Source organism: Tasmannia lanceolata, unplaced genomic scaffold (assembly GCF_043159265.1).
Source record: "Tasmannia lanceolata isolate RefF3 unplaced genomic scaffold, GAP_Taslan_0.1 ptg000012l, whole genome shotgun sequence".
NCBI classification, from domain to species: domain Eukaryota; kingdom Viridiplantae; phylum Streptophyta; class Magnoliopsida; order Canellales; family Winteraceae; genus Tasmannia; species Tasmannia lanceolata.
The window spans coordinates 39,134,080-39,156,702 of record NW_027518689.1 but is presented as its reverse complement, the minus strand read 5'-3'; the positions used below and the strand labels follow the sequence as shown (position 1 = coordinate 39,156,702).

The 22,623-nt window shown below is 38.2% G+C and overlaps 1 protein-coding gene across 1 annotated transcript; it reads right to left on the bottom strand.

Moving 5' to 3' along the window:
- Positions 1-9,203: 9,203 nt before the first annotated feature.
- On the bottom strand, positions 9,204-21,669 carry LOC143888165 (ATPase GET3A-like). The gene is made up of 7 exons (XM_077392504.1): positions 21,190-21,669; positions 20,069-20,193; positions 18,051-18,201; positions 15,979-16,089; positions 9,947-10,085; positions 9,700-9,815; positions 9,204-9,608 (listed from the first exon to the last, which is right to left on the bottom strand). Exons 1-7 carry the CDS (start codon positions 21,448-21,450, stop codon positions 9,432-9,434), a joined length of 1,080 nt encoding a protein of 359 aa, XP_077248619.1. The 5' UTR covers positions 21,451-21,669; the 3' UTR covers positions 9,204-9,431.
- Between the last annotated feature and the right edge of the window lie 954 nt (positions 21,670-22,623).

Genomic DNA, 22,623 nt, shown 5'->3' with positions numbered 1-22,623 from the left:
GTTGCATGGAGTCAATAATAATTAATCGAATTTTGAGCAACTCATCTTATGACCTACTTCCTTGAATTGCATTGCATATCTCATCTCATGCTCCTATATGTCTAGCAAGAAAATACTATGTTATGCTTTAGAAGAGGAAGAAGTAGAAGAAAGATGGTTTGATTCATTTGTTCCTACCTGATGGTGCTGTTCTCTGCGGGGGTAGGACTCCTTGGATAAGCTGTTCCTGGGATTGGCTACCTTGCTTGTGTAGCATAGATGATAATAGGTCTATGCACAGATAAAATACACCTCGGTTTGCTATCCCTGTGTAGAACAGCCTTTACAACTTTTTCGCCCGAGAAGCATTGGGCAACTGAAAAATGCTAAGCAAAAGCAGTCGCAGGGCAACTCTCCTTTGGCAGGGTCATTGGATAAGAATGCAGCCAAGTGGTTCTTAAGAAAGCTTTTCCATGATCCCTCTCCATCACCTGCCAAGTGAGAGAAGCCCTAGGACTGAATCTGCTTATTATAGAACCCCATCGCCATGTCGCTGCTTGAAATGGATTTTGCTTCTCTTAGGACACGGCTCAGAACATTTATAGCCCAAGCATTGGGGATAAGTTTATGAAGCAATGGCATATGCTAAGGATTATACCATGGGATATGCTTCTAAGCTGCTTTTGGGTAGGGAACAGTGCTTTTTTCCCCCTTGGCCAGATCTGGATGAAGCTCTCTCTCAAGATCTGATTCTCTTTAGCATGATTTCAACCTTTGAGTATTTTTAGTTTTCACTTTTCCTCTTCATCTTTTGCTTTGAATGGTGGGAGAGAAAGCTTTGAGGTGCATGGCATATCCTCAGTCATATTCCATATTTTCTCTGCTGCCTATTGGGTGCTTCAAGCAGTCTTTGGAAGAGGAATGGGGTGTGTAACATTGGCATGGATTGTAGGTCTACTAGTGTCATGCAGCTAGGAGTGTAGTTTCAGACTTTCAGTGAACCAATTCCACATAATGGGGTTGTTCACCTTGTGGGGATGGCAAGTTGGGTTTATCTTATCCTTGGATAGACTTACTAACGACAGACAAGTTAATTTCATGGTAAACTTATCTAAGCAGGATAATCAATTCCAGGCTTATCCAAAGATTTCGGTCCCCATATGTACATGACATGAACAAGGCATTGTGGAGGGCATGATACGCCCAATGACCCACGAGAGTTGTTGAACACCACAACCATGATTTTTTTTCCAAGGAATATTAGCTTACTCGGCAAGGGAGCGTGGGAGAGGGAAAGACCTGAGAGCGAATGAGTGAGGAGATAGAGGATAAATAGAGGCTGAAAAACAAGGGAAAAAAAGTTCCACTCAAAATACGATTTATTTTTTCCCTGTTTTGTAGCCACTTCTCCATGTCCTCACTCATGACCTCTCAACTCTCTCCTCTCACCCTTCCACCCTTCTCCCACCACTTTATTAAGCTAATATTCCCAATAAATTTTCATGGTGGCCCAATATGGCCATTGTGTATGTGCGCTCCTGCGTGTGTGGAGTTGAATGCCCAATATGGCTATATGCCAATAAAAAGGGAAAAAAATCTATTAATCTTAGATTGCATTACAATTAGCATTAACAAATGTTTATATAAAACACTGCAATCATTGATTCATATGTAGTGATTAGCATAATCGTAGGGATTAAAATAGAAATCCTAACATAATATAGTTTCCTAATCTACCCTACCTACCTCATCTAGCACCTAATCCAATGGCAAGACCTCAGCTGAATCTAACAGATGAGATCTCACATAACATGTGCGGATTAAAAACCTACATATATACGTTTTGATTGTAACAAGATTCCCACAAAAAGAAAAAGAAAATTCTGCTAATTTGATGCACAATCAAAAGCATTGCAAAACGTAATCAAACCAGCAATTAAGCATAAAGACTGAACTTGATAAATAAGAAGAAAAAGAAAAAGCAACCGAGTAGAAGAAAACATTCTCGAAAAGAATGAATCAGCACATGATGGCCAAAATCTTCATTTTTCAGGCATTCGGTGAATATCAGTGTATTATTAATGACTCTGTCATGTCGTTCCGAGCGATAATGGTAGAGTACTTTCAGGGAATTCGTTATCCATAATTGGTAACGTTCTCGGAATCAGGTGGTCCCCTCTCATAGTCCGAAGGTTGTCATTATTTGTCTGCGTACATGGCGACATAACTCTTCATTTATTCAAAAGGAAAGTTCCTCGAAAATTGCATTATCTCCATACACGATTTCAAAATGCAGCGACCCTGTGACGAGATGGGCCAAAATGCCCTTTTTTTTTCTTTTTTAAATTTTGTTAGGAAAAAAAAAGAATCAACACCGAAAAAAAAGAAAAAAGAAAAGAGTAATTGGTCCTTTCACATGGTATCAGAGCGGGTCTTTGGATCAAAACTCAACAACTACCCAAGAAATCCTTATATTAAAAAGGAATTTGCTAGCATCTAGGGGTGTTCGTTTGGTTATAACCGAACTGAATAGACCGAAATTTGATAACCGAAACCGAACCAAAATTTCCAAAAACCGAACCGGAACCTAACCGATTAAAAATTCAATTATTCGGTTATAATCGAATAACCGAATAGTTGGAGAAAAAGAGGAAAAAAAAATAAAATCTTGGTTTGGGTCAAAAGGCTAGGATCATCCTATCAAAATGATTTTGTGAGCACAACCTAATTAAGTTGTGATCAATTAAATGGACGGCTTTATCATCCTACGGAGTGCCCATATAGCACTTTTTTTTGGAAAAATAATAATTTTTATCCATAATTTCGGTTATTCGGTTAACCGAATTTTCTTTTTTTGAGATAACCGAATCTGAACCCGAACAACCAAATTTCCCGTAAAAAAACCGAAACCGAACTGAAATGGAGAAAAACTGAACCGAACCGACAAAACCAATTTGGTTCGGTTCGGTTATTCGGTTATAACCGAATAATGAACACCCCACATCCATCAGATAAGGCATTTCGCGGATGGTCTGTTGCTCCACAGAGGATCACTTTTCAACAGATTTTGTCTTCATTCACGAGGTGGCTGCTGTCAGTTGCAACAGACCATCTGCGAAATGCCTTCTGCGATGGATGCTAGCAAATCCCTATTAAAAATTCACGTGTACAGCCGGCTCAAAAAAGAGGGGCCACACTGGAGGGGTGATGTTGAAGTAAGTATAAATGATAAATTTGGGAAATAATAAATTCTTCCATTTTCTTTACATGGGATAGCTCAGGGTTGAATTGTTAAAAAAAGGGGAGGATATATCACGTCCCTCAGATAACACCATCTCTAACAGCTTATGCTTTTGGAGTAATTGGTTGTTTCGCATTTCTAATATCGGAAACTCGATGTCTTTTGCCTATTAAGCTCAAGTGAATCCATGAAAATCTAAGGATCCGAGCCTTCCGAATAGGTCTAATGCTATTTGGGGTTGTGACCCGGATCTAAGCACGAAATTTGATGGAGCAACCTATATCGAAATGAAGGATAATAATGTACAAAAATACCCTTCAAATTTTAGTTCATTTGTCTATTTAGGTGTACAGAGTAAGTAGGACCCATGACCCTAATGGACGATCCGATTCAAAATTGATCGAGACCTAGATATAGAAAGATCCGAAAAGCGCATAGAAAAGGATTACTCATAAGGAATTCAAACGGATCTCGACCGAGACATAGGTGAATCCAACCCAAGTGGATCCGTATATTGACACCACTACGCTTGCACCATCAGAAGACCCCTTATTCAACAGTCAAAACGGTCATTGTCTCACCATCGTTCCCGTGTATAGCTCACCAAACGGCCTATGTACAAGGGTGAGCTAAAATTTTAGGTGGGTCCCACAACAACGGACATACACCTACTGACCTACTCACGCTCTGCAATTGCTATATGTGCATGCACATTATGTAAATCGTAAATCAGTCTCAATACGTAACTTTTTATCTCCTATTGAGGAATGATAGAATGAAGGGCGCCCTTACAAAAAACAAGCTACTAGGGCGCCTCATTGGTCCATCTCAAATAGTGGAACTTCACCAAAGTGGGGTGCCCCTTCTTCCGCCCTTGAGTTTAGCATTTCTGTTATTAAAAAAGAAAGGGAAGTGATACTCGCCCCCTTCTCTTCCCTGGGCCAGCTCTCTGTAGTGCATTTATTACTAGCATTTATTACTCCCAAGTAAGAGAAAAGGGCGAATATATTATTTCCCAAAAAAAGAATTTGCTATGGAAAACAGGAACTGGCTTCACACTCCCATATTTTGATAATGGCGCTCCTCATTTTGTTACCCAGTTTTTATTATAGCATGTGAAGTGCCATTATCAAATATGGGAGTGCAAACATCAATTCCAAATTTAAAAATGGAAATGAAATCACCACTACCGTAATTTGATAATGGCACTCCTCACTTTATTAAAACTTTATTAAAAAGCAAGGTATTAAAACTTTATTAAAAAGCAAGGTATGGCCCGCACCATAGGATGATCCAAACCGTCCATTAGATGAGCTACAGCCTAAATAAGTTGTGCTTCAGAAATCATTTCCATAGGTTGATCCTAACCCTCACCGATCTAAAGAAGGACTGAATATCAAAGGGTTGATCCTAACTCTCTATAGATCGGAGGGTTAGGATCAACCCATGGAAATGATTTTTGGGGCACAACCTATTTAAGCTGTGGCCCATCTAATGGACGTTTGGATTATCATATGGTGAGGGCCAAACTGTACTTTTAATAATGGGGGAGTGGGATCGGTAGTGGTGATATCATTTCCCTTTAAAAAACGTAAAGATAAAGGCTAAAAAACAGGTGCGGCCTGCGGGGAAGGAACCGGTTCCTCGGTTAACATGCACCGCACCTTGCATTCGGATAAGAATGACGCAACCTCTTCCTCAACTTTAACTAGACCCCCAATTTAAAATCACGAATCCAAGTTCTAGGTTACCTGTCGATGACCTTTTATGGGGAAAGTTACCGACAACTCCCAGTAAAACAGCCCTAAATCGGTGACCGACTCCCTCGTGGACTTTCGAGAAAGTCACTTAAACATAGTAATCAGATATACCCTCTCCTCTCTAATAATATCCCTTTCTTTCTATTTATACGGGATTTATATGTTGCTTTCTTCACCGAGAGCATAAAAACTCACTAGGTGATGGAGAAGGGAGTGACAAGGCAGAGGTTGGAGGTGGAGAAAGCCCCACCAATGGTAATATCTAAAAGGAGGGTTAGTTACTGTGGGAGAAAGCTTGATACGATATATGAAGACAGTGACCCTCATGATCAGATGGGGGAGATTTCTTATGGAGGTTTGAACCCCACATCTCTTCTTCAAGGGTGGAAAGCCACCCGTCTCGTGGAGGCCCAAGACAGTAGCCCTGCTTCCTAGATAGAGATACCCATGTCTGTTTTTTTCTGTTTTCTTTTTCTTTTCTTTCCTTTTTTTGATCCGTTGGTGGTGTATTTCTGTATTGGTTGATGATAAGATGGGAACATAAGACTATAAGAGGGTGGTTTGTTGTGGTCTTTTGTTGCAACATTAAGCAATTTGAACTCTATGAAGATTAGAGACGTAGAGAGGTAATTTGATAAATATGTTGATTGGCAAAATAACTCAGATATAGATTTAGACACACTCGATTCATTCATTCATTCAATGAGTCCCCAAAAAAGAAAGGTTTAAAATGTGTCTATCTCAAAATTTTACAAGGGAAAAAACATCCAACAAAAAACAATTGTTGGAATAAGGAAAGATTGGCAGAAAGTGAGAGTATTTGGTATGGTTTGAAAATTTGTGCGTTGCCTCTTGAAATTTTCTAGTTGGACTTAGAGAACCATAAGTTTTAAGAGACCTACGTTAAATAAGATACTGCTGTATCATGTGCAAAAATGGGAAAAGAGAGGGAGCTTGAACGTATGGGAAGTGAAGGTGGTTTTACTAGAATTGTGGGTGTTCTTGATTTTGATCTTCCGGGCCACGATTGTGAGCTTTGAGCATTAAGGATAGCGATGAGGGGTTGTGAGCGTTGAGCAAGCAAGAATAGCGTTGATGGATAGATGATTATCTCTTTCTAATCTGCGTTGCTTATGGCTCACAGTGGAAGATGATTTTTATCTCGTAGAGGTAGGCAATCTTGTCTAAGCATGCACATAAAATCTTGTGCTGTGTGTTTATGGTTTGTTTACTATTTCAATTGTGTATGCATTGTGTTGAGCATGGTAGGCCCACTGGGTTTATTTTACAACAAAGTAGTACTAGAGCCAGGTTAAAGTGATCATCAGCAAAGAACAACAGAGTTTTGAAAGCTTGACAAAGATTTTTGAGGGAGGTAGAATTGGAGTTGAATTGTTTGCTTTTAAAGTTCATGGAGTGAAAGGGCTCAAACTTGAAATTTGATAAAAATTATAGTTTCACATTATGAAAAAGAAGAGTGACAGGCATCTTAGTTTAACATATCCTTGCTAAGGCGTCCAAGAGAAATGATAGGGAGTCAAAAAAGTTGTGGGATGCCAAGTGTAGAGACATTAAATTCAAAGCCATTGACGTTATTTGATTGGAAGAGGAATCAATATTGCAAGAGAAGTTAGAAAAGTTCTATATGTCAAAAAAAAGTTTGGTCAAGTGATTATATCTAAAGTGACAGTCGTATGAGCTAAAGATGTAGGAAGGCATGAATCTTACAGAACACATGATTGTGTTCAATGGGCTGTAGAACACCCCTACATGAAAAGATAAAAGAAGAAGACATACCTTTATTGCTTTTTATTTATCGACACTTAACGATAATATGGTGATTACGCTACTGCTCGAAAAAGATACAATGAAGCTGGAAGAAGTTATGATATCACTCTTGTCAAAGAAGATTAGGAGGTACATAATCGAGATGATGGTTAAGAACACATAATTGTTGTTCATAGTGAGAATCAAAGGAGGAAGGTCCGCTCACAATGGAGCTAAAAATGACAGGTCGGGATCTAAAGTTGGCAAGAAGTGTGCAGTATTATCATTGCAAGGGATATGGTCACATAGGACAAGATTGCCTGAAGCAAGCTAACAAGTCGGACAATGGTGCTGAAAGTATATTGATGACAAAAATTATTGAGCAGAGTGACGTTTTTGAGATGTCCTTGCAATCTTCTCCACAAATAGATTCACTTCGCAAGATGATTGGATTGTAGATTACCATTCAAAAAAAAAATGACTGGATTGTAGCCCGTTGCACAATTCACAAGAATAGTTTGATACGTTCCAAGAGAGAATGACAAGAGTTATATCCTTAGGTATTGTGTTGACCTGCAACGTCGTCGAATTTGGGACTATGAAGATCAGATGTTGGGCGAAGTGGTGCTTACTTTGAGTGGTGGGACTATGAAGATCAGATGTTGGGCGAAGTGGTGCTTACTTTGAGCGGTGTGACGTAAGACCCAAACATGAGGAAGAATCTAGTGTCCGGTGACAACTTCCAAAAACAAAAAAATCTAGTGTCCGGTGACCAGTTGAACTGTAAGGGGCCGTTTGGATACACAGATTTTAGAATCTTGGATTTCCTCAAAATCCCGGATGGGAGACGAGAGAAGAAGGAGACCATCTGTCGTTTTCTGATTTCTAGCCCTTTTTTCCGTCGAGCAAGAGAGTAGGAGATCGTCGTGTTTCCAGGTTCTAGAAATCTCAGGATGGGGGAGAGATTCTAAAACCTGGATTTCTTACTTAAAATCCAGGATTCTAGAGAGAAGCGAAACGGACGGTCTCCTTCTTCTCTTGTCCCCACATCTTGGATTTTGAGGAAATCCAAGATTCTAAAATCTGCGTATCCAAACGGCCCCTAAGGGTTGCATGTATTCAACTGTAACTGGAGCTAGGAAAATCACATGTGATTGTATAGTCCTGAATGTGCCTGTTTGTATTATCCGATGGGTAATATGGTTTCTAAAAGTAATCCTATGGTATGGATGATTAGCTGAAAAGGGGTGCATAGAATGAAAAGCACTTTTGCAGTTAATGTATAGACATTTTTCAGATCGCAGAAGATGGTAAGGAGGTGACATTTTATGCGATAGTGTAGAGGATGAGTGGAGGTCCCTATCTAGAGTTGACTAGTTGAAGCAACCTCGAGGAAGGTTACACATGTGCAATGGTCGTGTTGATTGAGTGAGGTAAAGTCAAGACTAGGATGATTCGATACTGTGTAGCTGGTAGTTACAGAAGGCTAATGGATGCACGTGGAGACGCCAACAAAAAATCTTCAAGGTGGCGGCGGAGGTAAAGATTGTTGGGATTGGTGCCCTATTTCCATGTCAGTAGAGACTCTTGCTACTGCTCCTAATAGGATTATGAGAGAGAGAGAGAGAGAGAGAGAGAGAGAGAGAGAGAGAGAGAGTGTGTGTGTGTTTTGTATGGTTTAGAAAATTGTGGGCTCTCTTGTAGTTTTCTATATTGCACTGTCAATTTTAAAGCACTACAGTCTACATATCAGAGGGTTAGGTCATCCTATGGAGAAAATTTTTGGGAGACGCCCAATCTACACGTTGGGGCCCAACAACATACCAAAGACAGAGATATGTCAACAGATGTAGAGCCTAAGGGAGTAAATGCGTAATACTTTTACTGAAACACTGAAATTATAATATCTCATAAACCCTGCAAATTTGAGTGAGGTAAAGTCAAGACTAGGATGATTCGATACTGTGTAGCTGGTAGTTACGGAAGGCTAATGGATGCACGTGGAGACGCCAACAAAAAATCTTCAAGGTGGCGGCGGAGGTAAAGATTGTTGGGATTGGTGCCTTATTTCCATGTCAGTAGAGACTCTTGCTACTGCTCCTAATAGGATTATGAGAGAGAGAGAGAGAGAGAGAGAGAGAGAGAGAGAGAGAGAGAGTGTGTGTGTGTGTGTGTTTTGTATGGTTTAGAAAATTGTGGGCTCTCTTGTAGTTTTCTATATTGCACTGTCAATTTTAAAGCACTACATATCAGAGGGTTAGGTCATCCTATGGAGAAAATTTTTGGGAGACGCCCAATCTACACGTTGGGGCCCAACAACATACCAAAGACAGAGATATGTCAACAGATGTAGAGCCTAAGGGAGTAAATGCGTAATACCTTTACTGAAACACTGAAATTATAATATCTCATAAACCCTGCAAATTTGATAAGTCAAGTACAAAACATGACAAACGGAAGTCATAAACTGACCAAACACTGCATGATTTATAAATTAGATTCTGGTCTCGTTTGGCAGCCGACAAAAGATTGGGTTGAATTTCTATGAGAGCAATTGGCATGGGAGAGCAAAGCAAAATAGATCATAATAACTTCGCAACAGCCTCAAGGAATTTAACCCACTTGTTTATGAATACCAAAAAAAAAAGAAATGAAAGAATAACACAAGGGTGTCAGTGAGCGTATCAGACCTTCTGCTTTCCTTTTCGCAGTCTATCTAGCTCCACTACGGCTTCTTTCAGCTGCAAACTCAGTGTAGATATCCTTTTCTCCAGCTCCTCCGCAGTGTTTTTGGTGGAACATGGATTGTATGGTGTTAAGAAGTTGCTAGAAAATGCTTTCAAAGCTTCCACTCCACACACCTGTGAAAACCAACGTCCTATTAATTCTATGGGGTTGTCATTTTAGATAACAAATTCAGAAGTTGAAAGGACTAGTTTAAGCTGTCGCTACCTCTTCTGGGAGCAATGGCAGCTTAGTAATGTGGAAGTCATCATACAACATGTAGAACTGATCAAGGTATTTTTTTTGCATCCGCATTCGTGCTTTCAACAGCTGGGATTCAACGCCTACAAAAATTACAGAAAAGTTCATTGTTAGGTTTGCCATGATGGAGAAATTCTTGCAGAAAGTAGTGCCATGAAAGATGAGATTCAAGCTTGGACGCACATCCTAGTATGTGTTTAAACATATAATGCACCTTCTTCATCATAAAGTACTTGGTTAATGATGATATTGTGAGTGTCGATCTCAAACTTTGCAAGTTCTTGCACCAACCTTTCCGTCTCATAGAGAGAAAGGAACTCCGGGATGCAAACACAGACAAATGTTGTCAAGTCCTGTATCAATAAATAGAAAAAATGGGCCTAGTGAGCATTATACACAATGAAAAATACGGCCAAATGCAAGAATGGTGTATGCATGCAACCCAATAAATTTGACGGCATCTCCATCGATCGCATTTTGCATCACACTAGAACAGAACACACACATCATGTAACTAGTTGGAATAGTTTTGAGGACATGTATGGGCATTTTGGTTCCCCAGTGATTGATAGGGTTAATCATAGTTGTTCCATATACATTACTTAAGGACCTCTCTGGATGCAACCAAAAATGTTCCTTATTTGCAAATAAGATTAGTTTAATTTAATCTTATATGCAAATAGGACATTAATGCGTATATGGAAGCAATTAACTACATAATTTGCAAAACTGCCATAACAATTATTTGCAAATAATCATATTCACCTTCAAAACAACATGCATATAAGATTTTATGCAACTAATTTTTTGAGGGTTAATCAGAAAATCTTACTATTTGGCTGTCTTAAAAAGTCAGTAGTGTCCATGTTCCCATCTGGAATAAAAAGTGGAATTCCAACTATTTTGCTATGAGGAAGAATATTTTGAATACTTCAAACTTTCTGCATTAACCACCTTTAGTCAGCTTCCAATTCCAACCAAAGGGGTGTCGACACAAATATTTATAGGATGTATGCTATCTTGTTGATGCATCCCCTAAATCTTGGCACCTTTCATCCGCCATCCATTCTCTCTTTTAGAAGCCTCAGGAATAGAGCAAACCACAACAATGAAAATGTTATGGATGACTATCACATTTGCGTATGGGTATGGCTGTTGTAAACATGCGTATGTGGACTTAAAAAAGACCATCCTTGAAAAAAGGAGGGGTGCATAAGTACCGCTATTTTTATCTCTCTTTTTTTCTAGCATACTTTATTTTATTTTATTTTTAATGACAGAAGATTTCATTAAAAGAAAAGCGGGAAGACCGAGATAGTCAACCCGGAGCATATAAAGAGGATTTCTGGCATAATTTATTAAATATGCTATAACTGTTTTTTTTTTGTTGAAATGGTAATAGGCTATAAATGTTAAATATGAAAGTATACATATTTTGAAATATATTTCGATAGGTTGGGAAATGTTATAAAGTTCTTTAATGGTGAACTAAACCATAAGTCAAAGCTTAGAATGAACTATAAAGATACCTATTAGTATCCCTATACACGAACGTGACAAACTAAACAGTAAGTAAAAGCTTAGAATTTATGAACTATTAAGATACCAATCAGTATCCCTACACACAAACTTAACTCTTAAGACTTAAAATGATAAAGGTTTGGATTGGGTACATGGGGACAGAGACTGCATCTTTTGATTAGTGGGCATATTTCAAAGTCTTTCAGTGAGATAGATGGCGATGCATATGGTTTAAAGTATTGGATTTTTGTTACACAAATACCTCAAAATCCTATGCATATCATAAACCTATAACCTGAGAAAAACATCACTCTAGATGACACAGCATGCTTTATTCGATAAATAGTATTGTATCAAACAACAGATACACCTTGTTGTCTGTATCATTCAACTGAAAAACTGACACGGATTGGGTGATAGGTCTTGATGGTGACCTTGTTTGTATCATTCAACTGAAAAACTGACACATATTGGGTGATAGGTCTTGGTAGTGGTCGACACTTTAATCTAAGAGCATATATATAATTTTTTTATTTTTTATTTTTATTTTTTTTTGAAATGGTAATATATTGAAAAGGTAGCCGAGGTGGTCCACCAGAGATACAAAGAGAGAAAACAGAAAAAACAACAAAATACAATGGAAAATACAGCACACACTTCTCACGGGGGGAGGAAGTCAAACTACTCCAGCTCCTCTTTGTGAATGCCAGATCTAGCGAGGGAATCCGCCTCCCCATTTGCTTCGCGTCTAACATGCTTACAAACCATAGATGACTCTAAGAGCATATATATATATATATATATATATATATATATATATATATATATGAGAAAACAGTTTCCATACACAAGTGTAGATAAGTTATCTACACACTAGCTTAAAATACAGTGGAGGCCCACATTGTTTGGGTGATCCAAACCATTCATTTGTTTGGCCCTCACATTGATAGGGTGTCCACAAAAAATCAGCTCCATAGGATCATCCTAACCCTTCGAACCATGGAGGCAAAAAATGGACAGATTTGTGAAGGTTTATACACGTCCATTTTACCTCCACAAATCGTAGGGTTGGGATGATCCTATGGAGCTGAGTTTTTGTGGACACCCTATCTATGTGAGGGCCAATCAAATGAATGGTTTAGATCACCCAAACAATATGCCCTCCACTGTATTTTAAGCTAGTGTGTAGATAACTTATCTACACTCGTGTGTAGAAACCGCTCTCTCTCTCTCTCTCTCTCTCTCTCTCTCTCTCTCTCTCTATATATATATATATATATATATATATATATATATATATATATAGAGAGAGAGAGAGAGAGAGAGAGAGAATAGAGTTCCTGAGGGTGCCCTCATATAGCTTATATGAGGTGGCTCTCACAAAACATAAGGGGCCCACATTGTTAGGATGATCCGAAGCATTCATTTGAAAGGCCCCATCATAGATAGGGTGTGTACAAAAAATCAGCTCCATTGGATCATCCTAACCCCTCCAAAACTGGGGGCAAAAATGGATAAACACGTTTTGTCCACAAATCTGCCCATTTTTGCCCCCACTTTTGGAGGGGTTAGGATGATCCAATGGAGTTGATTTTTTGTACACACCCTATCTATGATGGGGCCTTTCAAATGAATGCTTAGGATCATCCTAACAATGTGGGCCCCTTATGTTTTGTGAGAGCCACCTCATATAAGCTTATATGAGGGCACCCTCAGGAACTCTATTCTCATATATATATATATATATATGAGAAAACGGTTCCTACACATATGTGTAGAGAGTTCTCTACACATTAACTTAAAATACAGTGGGGGCCCACATTGTTTGGGTGATCCAAGCCATCCATTTTAAAGACCCTCACATAGATAGAGTGTCTACAAAAAATCAGATCCATAGGATCATCCCAACCCTACGATTTGTGGAGGTAAAATGGATGTCTTTAAACCTTCACAAATTAATCCATTTTTTGCCTCCACAGTTCGAATGGTTAGGAGGATCCTATGGATCTGATTTTTTGTGGACACCCTATCTATGTGTATCTATGTGAGGGCCTTAAAAATGAATGGTTTGGATCACCCAAATAATGTGGCCCCCACTGTATTTTAAGCTAGTGTGTAGATAACTTATCTACACATATGTGTAGGAACCGTTCTCTCTCTCTCTCTCTCTCTCTCTATATATATATATATATATATATATATATATATATATATATATATATATATGAGAAAAGGGTTGCTGCGCTCGAGCACAGAAACAGGGGGTGGGGCCATTGGGGGAGTGATCCTAACGATTCATTTGGAAGGCCCCATCATGGATGGGGGTCCTACCAAAAATCAGCTCCATTGGATGGGTGTCCATTTGTGGGGCCAAAAATGGACAGATACTGTTTGTCCACAAATCTGTCCATTTTTTGCCCCACAAATGGACACCCTAAGGTGATCCAATGGAGCTGATTTTTGGTGGACACCCTACCCATGAAGGGCCCATCAAATGAATGCTTTGGATCCCACCCAAAATGTGGCCCCACCCTGTTTCTGTGCTCGAGCGCAGCAACTCTATCCTCATATATATATATATATATATATATATATATATATATATATATATATATATATGAGAAAACATTTCCTACACACTTCTGTAGGTAAGTTACCTACACACTACCTTAAAATACAGTGGGGGCCCACATTGTTTGGGTGATCCAAACCATTCATTTAAATGGTCCTCACATAGATAGGGTGTCCACAAAAAATCAGATCCATAGGATCATCCCAACCATTCAAACTATGGAGGCAAAAAATGGACTAATTTGTGAAGGTTTATGCACGTCCATTTTACCTCCACAAATCGTAGGGTTGGGATGATCCTATGGATCTGATTTTTTGTGGACACCCTATCTATGTGAGGACCATTCAAATGAATTGTTTGGATCACCCAAACAATGTGGGCCCCCACTATATTTTAACGTAGTGTGTAGGTAACTTATCTACACAAGTGTGTAGGAAATGTTCTCTCTCTCTCTCTCTCTCTCTCTCTATATATATATATATATATATATATATATATATAGAGAGAGAGAGAGAGAGAGAGAGAAGTGTTCCTGCGCAGGGAGTTACCTGCGCATTAGTGGCTTATAAAGCCTCCCATTGGTTTGTATATCGGCTCCACAAAAAGTGACCAAATGGGAGGCTTTAAAAGCCACTAATGCGCAGGTAACTCCCTGCGCAGGAACACTTTTCTCATATATATATATATAGAAGAAAGTGTTTCTAGTCGGCCGACTAGAGATCATTCTCTAGTCCGCCGACCAAAAACACATGAGTCCCACCTTATTTGGGTGATGCAAAGCATTCATTTGATGGGCCCTGACATAGAGACGGTGTCCACAAGAAATTAGCTCCATAGGATCATCCCAACCCTATGATTTGTGGAGCTTAAAATGGACGGCTATAAACCACCACAAATCTGTCCATTTTTTAACTCCACAAATCGAAGGGTTAAGAAGATCCTATGAAGCTGAATTTTTGTGGACATCCTATCTATGATGAGGCCTATCAAATGAATGCTTTAGATCACCACAAAATATGTGGGACCCATGTGTTTTTGGTTGGTGGACTAGAGAATGATCTCTAGTCGGCCGACTAGAAACACTTTCCTCATATATATATATATATATATATAGAGAGAGAGAGAGAGAGTAACTGGGGTACAGCACAGATATTATGCTTTTAGATAGTCAAGAAATTGGTGATAAGCTTCAAAAGATGAAATGAAGAAAGGATATAGATTGAAAAAAATAGATGCCCACGAAGTTATTAATAAGAAAGCAAAAAATTCACAAAAATCAGTAAAAAAACAAAAACTGAAGTGGTAACTGGGATACAGTACAGATATTATGCTTTTAGATAGTCAAGAAATTGGCCATAAGCTTCAAAAGATGAGATGAAGAAAGGATATAGATTGAAATAAATAGATGCACATGAAGTTATTAATAAGAATGCAAAATATTCACAAAAATCAGTAAAAAAACAAAAACTGAAGTGGTAAACTTTGAAAGAAAGCGTACTATATTGGGGTCATATATTGAACAACTAAATAATGAAGAATAGATATACACAAGTGCATTGATAATCCCCAAACCCATGCTTCCAAGAGCCTTATTAAAATATTTAATAATAACCTTTTAGCATATCTATGCAATATGTAGCTTATATAGTTTGGCTTCAAGGGAGGGGAAAAATGGCTATTGGTCCTTCATTGGGTGGCAATAATTGTACCTAATCCTAGGTAGTTGCCTAGGCTGCACACAATTCCCTGTGTAAAACAACCCCTTCCCCACAGGCACCCAAGCGAATAGCTTCTTCGACTACAGTTCCAATCATAGGGGATTGGCAGATTGCCTAGAGTAAATGAAATTTATTTATTTTTCATTTTTTAGACCTTTGCCTCTTTCCAAAACTGGCTTTTCACAGTCATTAAAGCACACGTGAAATTATTAATGAATTTTGCTTATAATCATATTATCAAACAAAACAATATTAGTAATTATGGAACAAAGAACAATAAATTAAAACCATTTAATAATGATACAAGATCCGTTTCTGAAATGAAAGTATAAATGTGCTCCATTTTTCTCCAAACAAGAAAGAAAAAGAAAATATGTCCATTATATTTATTTCTTCCATTTTATATAAAGAGAATTTGAAAATGTGGAAACTTACTGGATCCTTGAATTGCTTATTGACTTTTTCAATCACATCTTTCATTCCCTCAAGCTTTCCTAGGATTGCTTCCTCACCAAATTCATCACCAACACCAAAAAGACGTGTCATCTGTCATGAACAGTTACCAATGTGTTACTTTGCTCAAAAAAAATAAAACCAATTCAATTTCAACTAATCACAATCGCATCAAGACATTCACATGTAAGATGGAAATCTGAGTATATGCACCAAAATTTGTCCATGTAGAGGACAAGTAACTGAAACCACATAAATAAATCAAAGAGATAATTATATGAAGTAAATGGATCTGACTGACTGATTGCACAGAAGGATAAAATGATATCCAAAACATTAAGCATTTTAGGGATTTTTTTCTTCTGAATAGTCATTTTAGGGATATGTTCTTCAAATGTTTTCAGATAATTTCTTCATTCATCCTAGTAGTTTGATATACCATATTTGATACTGTTTTTTTTTTAATGGTACCATATTTGATACTGTTACAGTGTATATATATGTGGATATACCATATTTCTTCATTCATCCTGCAACTTTCAAGATGGATTAATTAGTCAAGTTGGGGATTCTCGATGTTAAATTGAAGCCAGTAATTCTTATTAGATACTATTGAACATTATTACAATGCCAGTCCTATAACTGTTATCGAACATTATTGCAGTCGTAGTCCTATAACTGTTTATAACTGCAAGGTTAGTTTTGTCGCTCATATCATTTATTAGTTGTGACAGCAGTTGTCTACTTGTTGGCCTATATATATACCATTCAGCACTGGACAGTGTACAAGCTTTCCCCAATTGTCATGAAATCAGAGCCTTCAGCCCTTGCTTCTAATTTCCTGAGCTGAAGGGGAAATCGTCAACTTCAGTACAAGTTTCTTTCTAGTAAACAAACTTTGATAAGTTAATATGTGATAAAACATAAGACTGAAGAACCCACACATGCATTCAGTGAACTGGTGCCTATACATATACCTTTATGGGCGGATATGCCAAGGACAAGGTCAGTGAAATTGAGTAGTACACTATGGGTTCGTTTTATTGCCTCAATTTCTCAGGGAAGAACTTAGAAATTTTGTGCCGAAACCAAAATGTTTCTTTTCGCTGATGACCAATACCGTTCGTTGATGACCAATACCGAAACCGAATTTTAAAACCTTGCATTTGAGAACATCATGGATGCGTGGATTTAACACTAGATCCGTGCATCTATGATGTCAATTAGTGGATGGTTAGGAATATTTAATCAGTTTTGTTTACTGCTTATTTTTATTTTATTTCATTTTCAAATAATATGTAAAACATCATAGATGGTTCGATTTGGCACTAGATCCATGCTTGAATGGTGTCGAATAGGGAACCACAAGAATGCTAAATATAATGTTTTCCAAGTTTGTTTAATAGATTCAACTTTCTTCTCTTCAATATTTGTACCGAATCTTTTTAGATAATTATCAGGTTAGGGAATGTTTCCAAAAAAGTTTTGCCCGAAACTGATTATATCCCAAAATGAAACAGTTTTGGTTCCTCCAAAGTCATACCACAAAACCAAGTTTTCTAGGCATGCATACTCCTACGTATTTCAAGATTATCAAGGATTAAGGAGAATGAATTCTGTTACAGAAATTGTATATTGTGCTAAAACTTAAAAATGAACAGCAAACTGAAAAAAAAAACATTATGTAGGAAAACAACATTACAGATGGTAATGCCATCAGACATGACCGGTTTCATATTAAAGTCTTAAATTGGTAAAGTGTCAAAAGAACAAACTCTGGCCCTAAGGGAGTAATCCGTACAGTGACACCAGTTTAAATTTCAGAAGTGATCCATGTGTTGTATCTGGAAATCAAGCAACTGATGACCTTAGTAGAAGGCTCTTTTGTGTACTTATCCCAAGCAACAAACGATAAACTAAAAAGCCTACCAGTTCCATGTAAGCTTCTTTGACAATTAGCTATGGTCGCAGATCCCACAAATGTTAAGTAAAAGCATTTGTAGAGTCTAGAAAACTGGAAAACTGGACATTTTGCAAAAGATCTGAGAACGTACCTGGCTCAACATGCCACCAAATTTATTTTTCAAGGTCATCATTTTTGCCAGCCCCTTCTCTAATGTCGATGGAAATTGCAATAGGCGCAGTGTATGGCCAGTTGGAGCCGTGTCAAACACTATAACTGAATAATCCATTGTTTGAACTAATCTGTAGTAAAGATGTGTTAGCTCTAAGAAAGATAGCTTATAAATAATGTTGAAAGTAAGATACAAAAAATGAGTAGCATATCATGCACGATGTCCGAAGGTCAATGGCCATAGACATGGATGTCAGGAAAGCAAACATATTTTTTAGTAGTGAGAGAAAAACAATTTCACATCATCTCAAATAGACCACCCCTTAAACAAGCTTTATAAATGGTCACAATTAAAGATGTGATCTTAGTATCCAAATAGCTCAAACGAGCACCAACACCCGGCAGAAAATTTAAAAGTGTGATGTCAGATTTGCTTCAAATAAAAATACCATTAGGAAGAAATAAACAGGGTCAATAGGTAATACACATGATGAATACATGCCCCTGGTATCCAACATCTAGAAGCTATACAACAGTAAAAGTAAAAAAAATCAAATCAGGAGAAGAATACATCCTTGTATAACATTTTTCCAGATTTTTATGCATTGTTGTCATCTAACCTTAAGAATTGGAGAAAATTGTAAAACACAACTGTTTTTTGAATGGCTGTTATAATAACTTCTACAAGCAAATAAACTCATTCAACATTCATGGCAACATAATCTAAATGAAGAACCGTAGGATCAGTGAGAATGGAGGCCAACAAATAAACAGGAATGGATCATCCAAAAAAAAAAAAAACATGTCTCGCAAGGCATTTTGCAACCCACAACATCTTCAGAAGCTATCCAATAAGTTTTTGAGGTCCACCACATCTTCAGAAGTCAGTAAGTTTTGGGGAAAACTAAGAAATGGGCCTAAATAGGACAATGGTTAAGCAGATAAGGAAGCCAATAGAGTGTGATATGAGCAGTTTCCAACAGACTCAATGCTTAATTACCAACCAACTTTTTAGCTCTTATGGTCACTCGTTCCCATCTAGGTATAAGCTGGTAGCCAGACAGGAAGATTTGGGATCCAACTAGCCCTTTGAGTTGTATGGGATGCCGTGGCAAGAGCTTCCAGGTGAGGTCTACGGTTTTTGCAAAACTTGTTGTACCTAAAGTTGACAAAGTCATATCAATACAGAACCAGAGTTGCGGCCTTGGGATTCCTCCTCCTTGTTCCTTTTTCCTCTTCTGATTCTAACCACCCTCCATCCCTTCATGTCCACTCCTCCCTGATTGCTTGAGGTTGCCCTTTCCTTACTAGGTCTGCCCTTACAACGTCTTCAATCGGAGTTGATTTATTATTATCCTCTAAAGATACTGATCTTGTGTAGGCCATCTTTTACCAGTCCAATCTAAAGAAGGTGTCGTTCTGACTATTAGTTTTCTTTTAGGAAGGATTACCTTCCAAAAGTTTTAATTTGAGAATTAGAGTTGATCTTTCTCATTGCCCTCTGCTGCAATCAATTAAACTTGATTTTCTGAATAATGAACTCAAATGTTTTAATAGTATTCTCAAGTGATGTACTCTCTTTTTTATTTTTTATCTTGAATGGTATCAAGTGATGTACTCTATATCATATTAGTAAGGGCAAACTATCTTTTGAGATTCAGATTGAGTCCAACTTGGATGAATTGCCAAGATTGGGTTTCCAAATCCATTCCATGTTGGGAGGCTGCAACTAACTTCAAGAATCAGCATCACATAACACCTTAAAGCCATGAGTTTGTCAATGGTAACGTAATCAACGTAATGGACTATTCTTAGTCCAACACTTAATGTAGCATAAGAGCATGCAAAAAAGAATTATTTGTCATGCAATACCATAAGATCCCTGGGACCAAATACAAATTAAAGAGTTCCAACATTTTAAATTCTTTCCAAAAGAGGAGCATAATAGCTCATGAATTAGGGTGTGTGTGTGAAATATGAGGAAAAAGAATATCTCACTTGAGCATCTCAGCAAAGCTCATAGCCTCATCAATTCCAGGAATTGCATTCGCTAGCTCTGAAAGGAAGCTGTCCATCCCTTCCACATTTGGCAAATCATCGTTCTCTACATTTGGATCCACCTCCTATATAAAAAATTGAGATTCTGTGCTTGATGAATATAAACACCATGCAAAACAATGTGAAGAAACCAAACGAAACAAGCCTAGCAAGCAATTGCCACTAAAAAAGTAGTAAAGGCTAAATATCGACAATCCCCTAACAAAGTAGAGCACAAATCTCCTACAGAAGCTCAAGCCATGTGAAGTACTCAATTCAATGATAGTTTTAAATTTCCATCAAAAGTGACATGAAATGACTGAAACGGCCCATCCCCACCGAAACACATACCGAAATCGAAGCTTAAAGCAAAACCAAAACCGTAAGTTTTTTATTAGTAATATACTATACAATAGGATTAACCAAGGTCTGCGGCAATGTAGATAATAACCGGTTTAATTTTGTGACAAGCGCAAAGGTTCAAGAATTCAAGAGTACTCAGTGCTGAATGTCTGGGGTAACCTTTTTGCAACCAACACCGTGCCACCAATAATCTATCTCTACCCCTTTTGAGGTCTGTTTGTTTTTTCGTAGTTTATTTTAGTAGGATTTTGCGTACTACACACATTTCCACTGTGGTAAGCTTTGAAGACTATAATTCACTTGATTTGATTTTGCACTGCTAAACTAAACAGACAATACCCAAAAAAAAAAAATCCAAGCCTTGGGTACAGAAAAATTTCCTCAAAGATGCAAATTTGTCAAGGAAATCAAGAAATACAACAGAAATCAGCCCACGCACATCTAAAAAACCATGAAAATACAACAGAAGCATAAACTCACAAAACGTGTATCAATAGAATGTATCACTAAAGCCCCAAAGTGTTCACAGAATCAACAAAAGCCTCTTTCAAAATAAAGGGCAAAAAACCAAAATTCTAATACACGCACAGAAAACATAAACAAGTATTAACAACAAAATTAAAAACAGAGGTTGAACCTCTAACTAAATAGGCAGGCAAAGACTATGTTCAAAGGTTCAATCTCAAAAGAAATAAAAAAAAAAAAAAAAAAAAAATTACCATGGCGAATAAATTGGTGAATCCATTGACTAAGGTGGGGGTTTTGGTGAATCTCTGTTGGAACGCGTCACTGAGATTGTGAGCAGGATCAGTGGAGATAATCAATACAGAGGATCTAACCCTAGAAAGTAAGATCGAAAGGATTGAACTGCATGTTGTTTTGCCCACACCCCCTTTCCCTCCTACGAAAACCCATCTCAGACTCTCCTGCTCCAATATGTTCTGCACTGTTCCTTCCGGTAATTCGTGGTCGCTCTCCATTTCACAATTCCCACTAAAATCAACGAAAAACTCTCTCTCTCTCTCTCTCTCTCTCTCTCTCTCTCTCTCTCTCGGGTTTTTGGAGGTATAACGGAAATCTAACCCTCCTTCTCTCTTTCTCTCTCTCTGTCCTTTTATGGTAAAAGAATTAGATGCTGCAGTAGCAGAAGCAGAATCCTGTTGGGGTGAAGTTTCTACCTTTGTTTTAGGGCGCTGATTACCCCCCCCCCCCCCCCCCGGACGGCTGGCTAACGTTTTCCCACCCTTTGACCGATCTCTCTCTCTCTCCACACACAATACGAACAGTTGGTGGGCCCAACAGAAACCGTTGGTAGAATGGTGAGCCCATCTTTGAACAATGTAGGCCTCGCCCATACCACGCCATAGGATAATCCAAACCATTCATTTGATGGGCCACAATGTAAATAGGTTGTGCCCCAAAAATCATTTCCATAGGATGATCACAACCCTACAATCTATAGAGGTTGCATAAGATGCAGTTTCTATTTAGAATGGAGGGCTAAAATTAGCCTATGAAAATGATATTTTGGGATGCAACTTATTTACGTTTCCCATCAAATGGACGGTTTGGATTATCCTATGGTGTGGTATGGGCGGGGCCTATGTTGTTTCAAAGATGGGCCCACCATTCCACCAACTGTTTCTGTTGGGCCCACCAACTGTTCATCCAAACGTTTAACGTTAGCCAGCCGTCAGGGGTAATAGCGGTAATAGCCTACAGGGCGTGGGGCGGCGGGGGTGGGGGAGAGGGGGAAATATCAGCACTCTTGTTTTAACTTTCAACGTTTGATAAGGTGGCGCACGTGCTGTGCACAATCACCGAATCACGAGGTTGTTTCTTATTTTGCATCGATACTGTGGCACACGTGTTGTGCAGAGGTGAATCAACCTTACACGGCGTGCATTCTCTCGTTTGAAAAATGAATGGTTATATATATATATATATATATATATATATATATATATAGAGAGAGAGAGAAAGAGAGAGAAAACGGTTCCCACACATATGTGTAGATAAGTTATCTACACACTAGCTTAAAATAAAGTAGGGGGCTACATTATTTGGGTGATCCAAACCATTCATTTTTAAGGCCCTCACATAGATAGGGTGTCCACAAAAAATCAGATCCATATGATCATCCTAATCATTCG

Coding starts and splice junctions, on each gene's coding strand:
- LOC143888165 (XM_077392504.1), bottom strand. CDS start 21,450: ATGGAGAGCGACCACGAATTACCGGAAGGAACAGTGCAGAACATATTG. Junction 20,194..21,189: donor TCACCAATTTATTCGCCATG/GTAATTTTTTTT, acceptor TTTTTTATATAG/GAGGTGGATCCAAATGTAGA. Junction 16,090..18,050: donor TTGGTGGCATGTTGAGCCAG/GTACGTTCTCAG, acceptor TGTTCATGACAG/ATGACACGTCTTTTTGGTGT.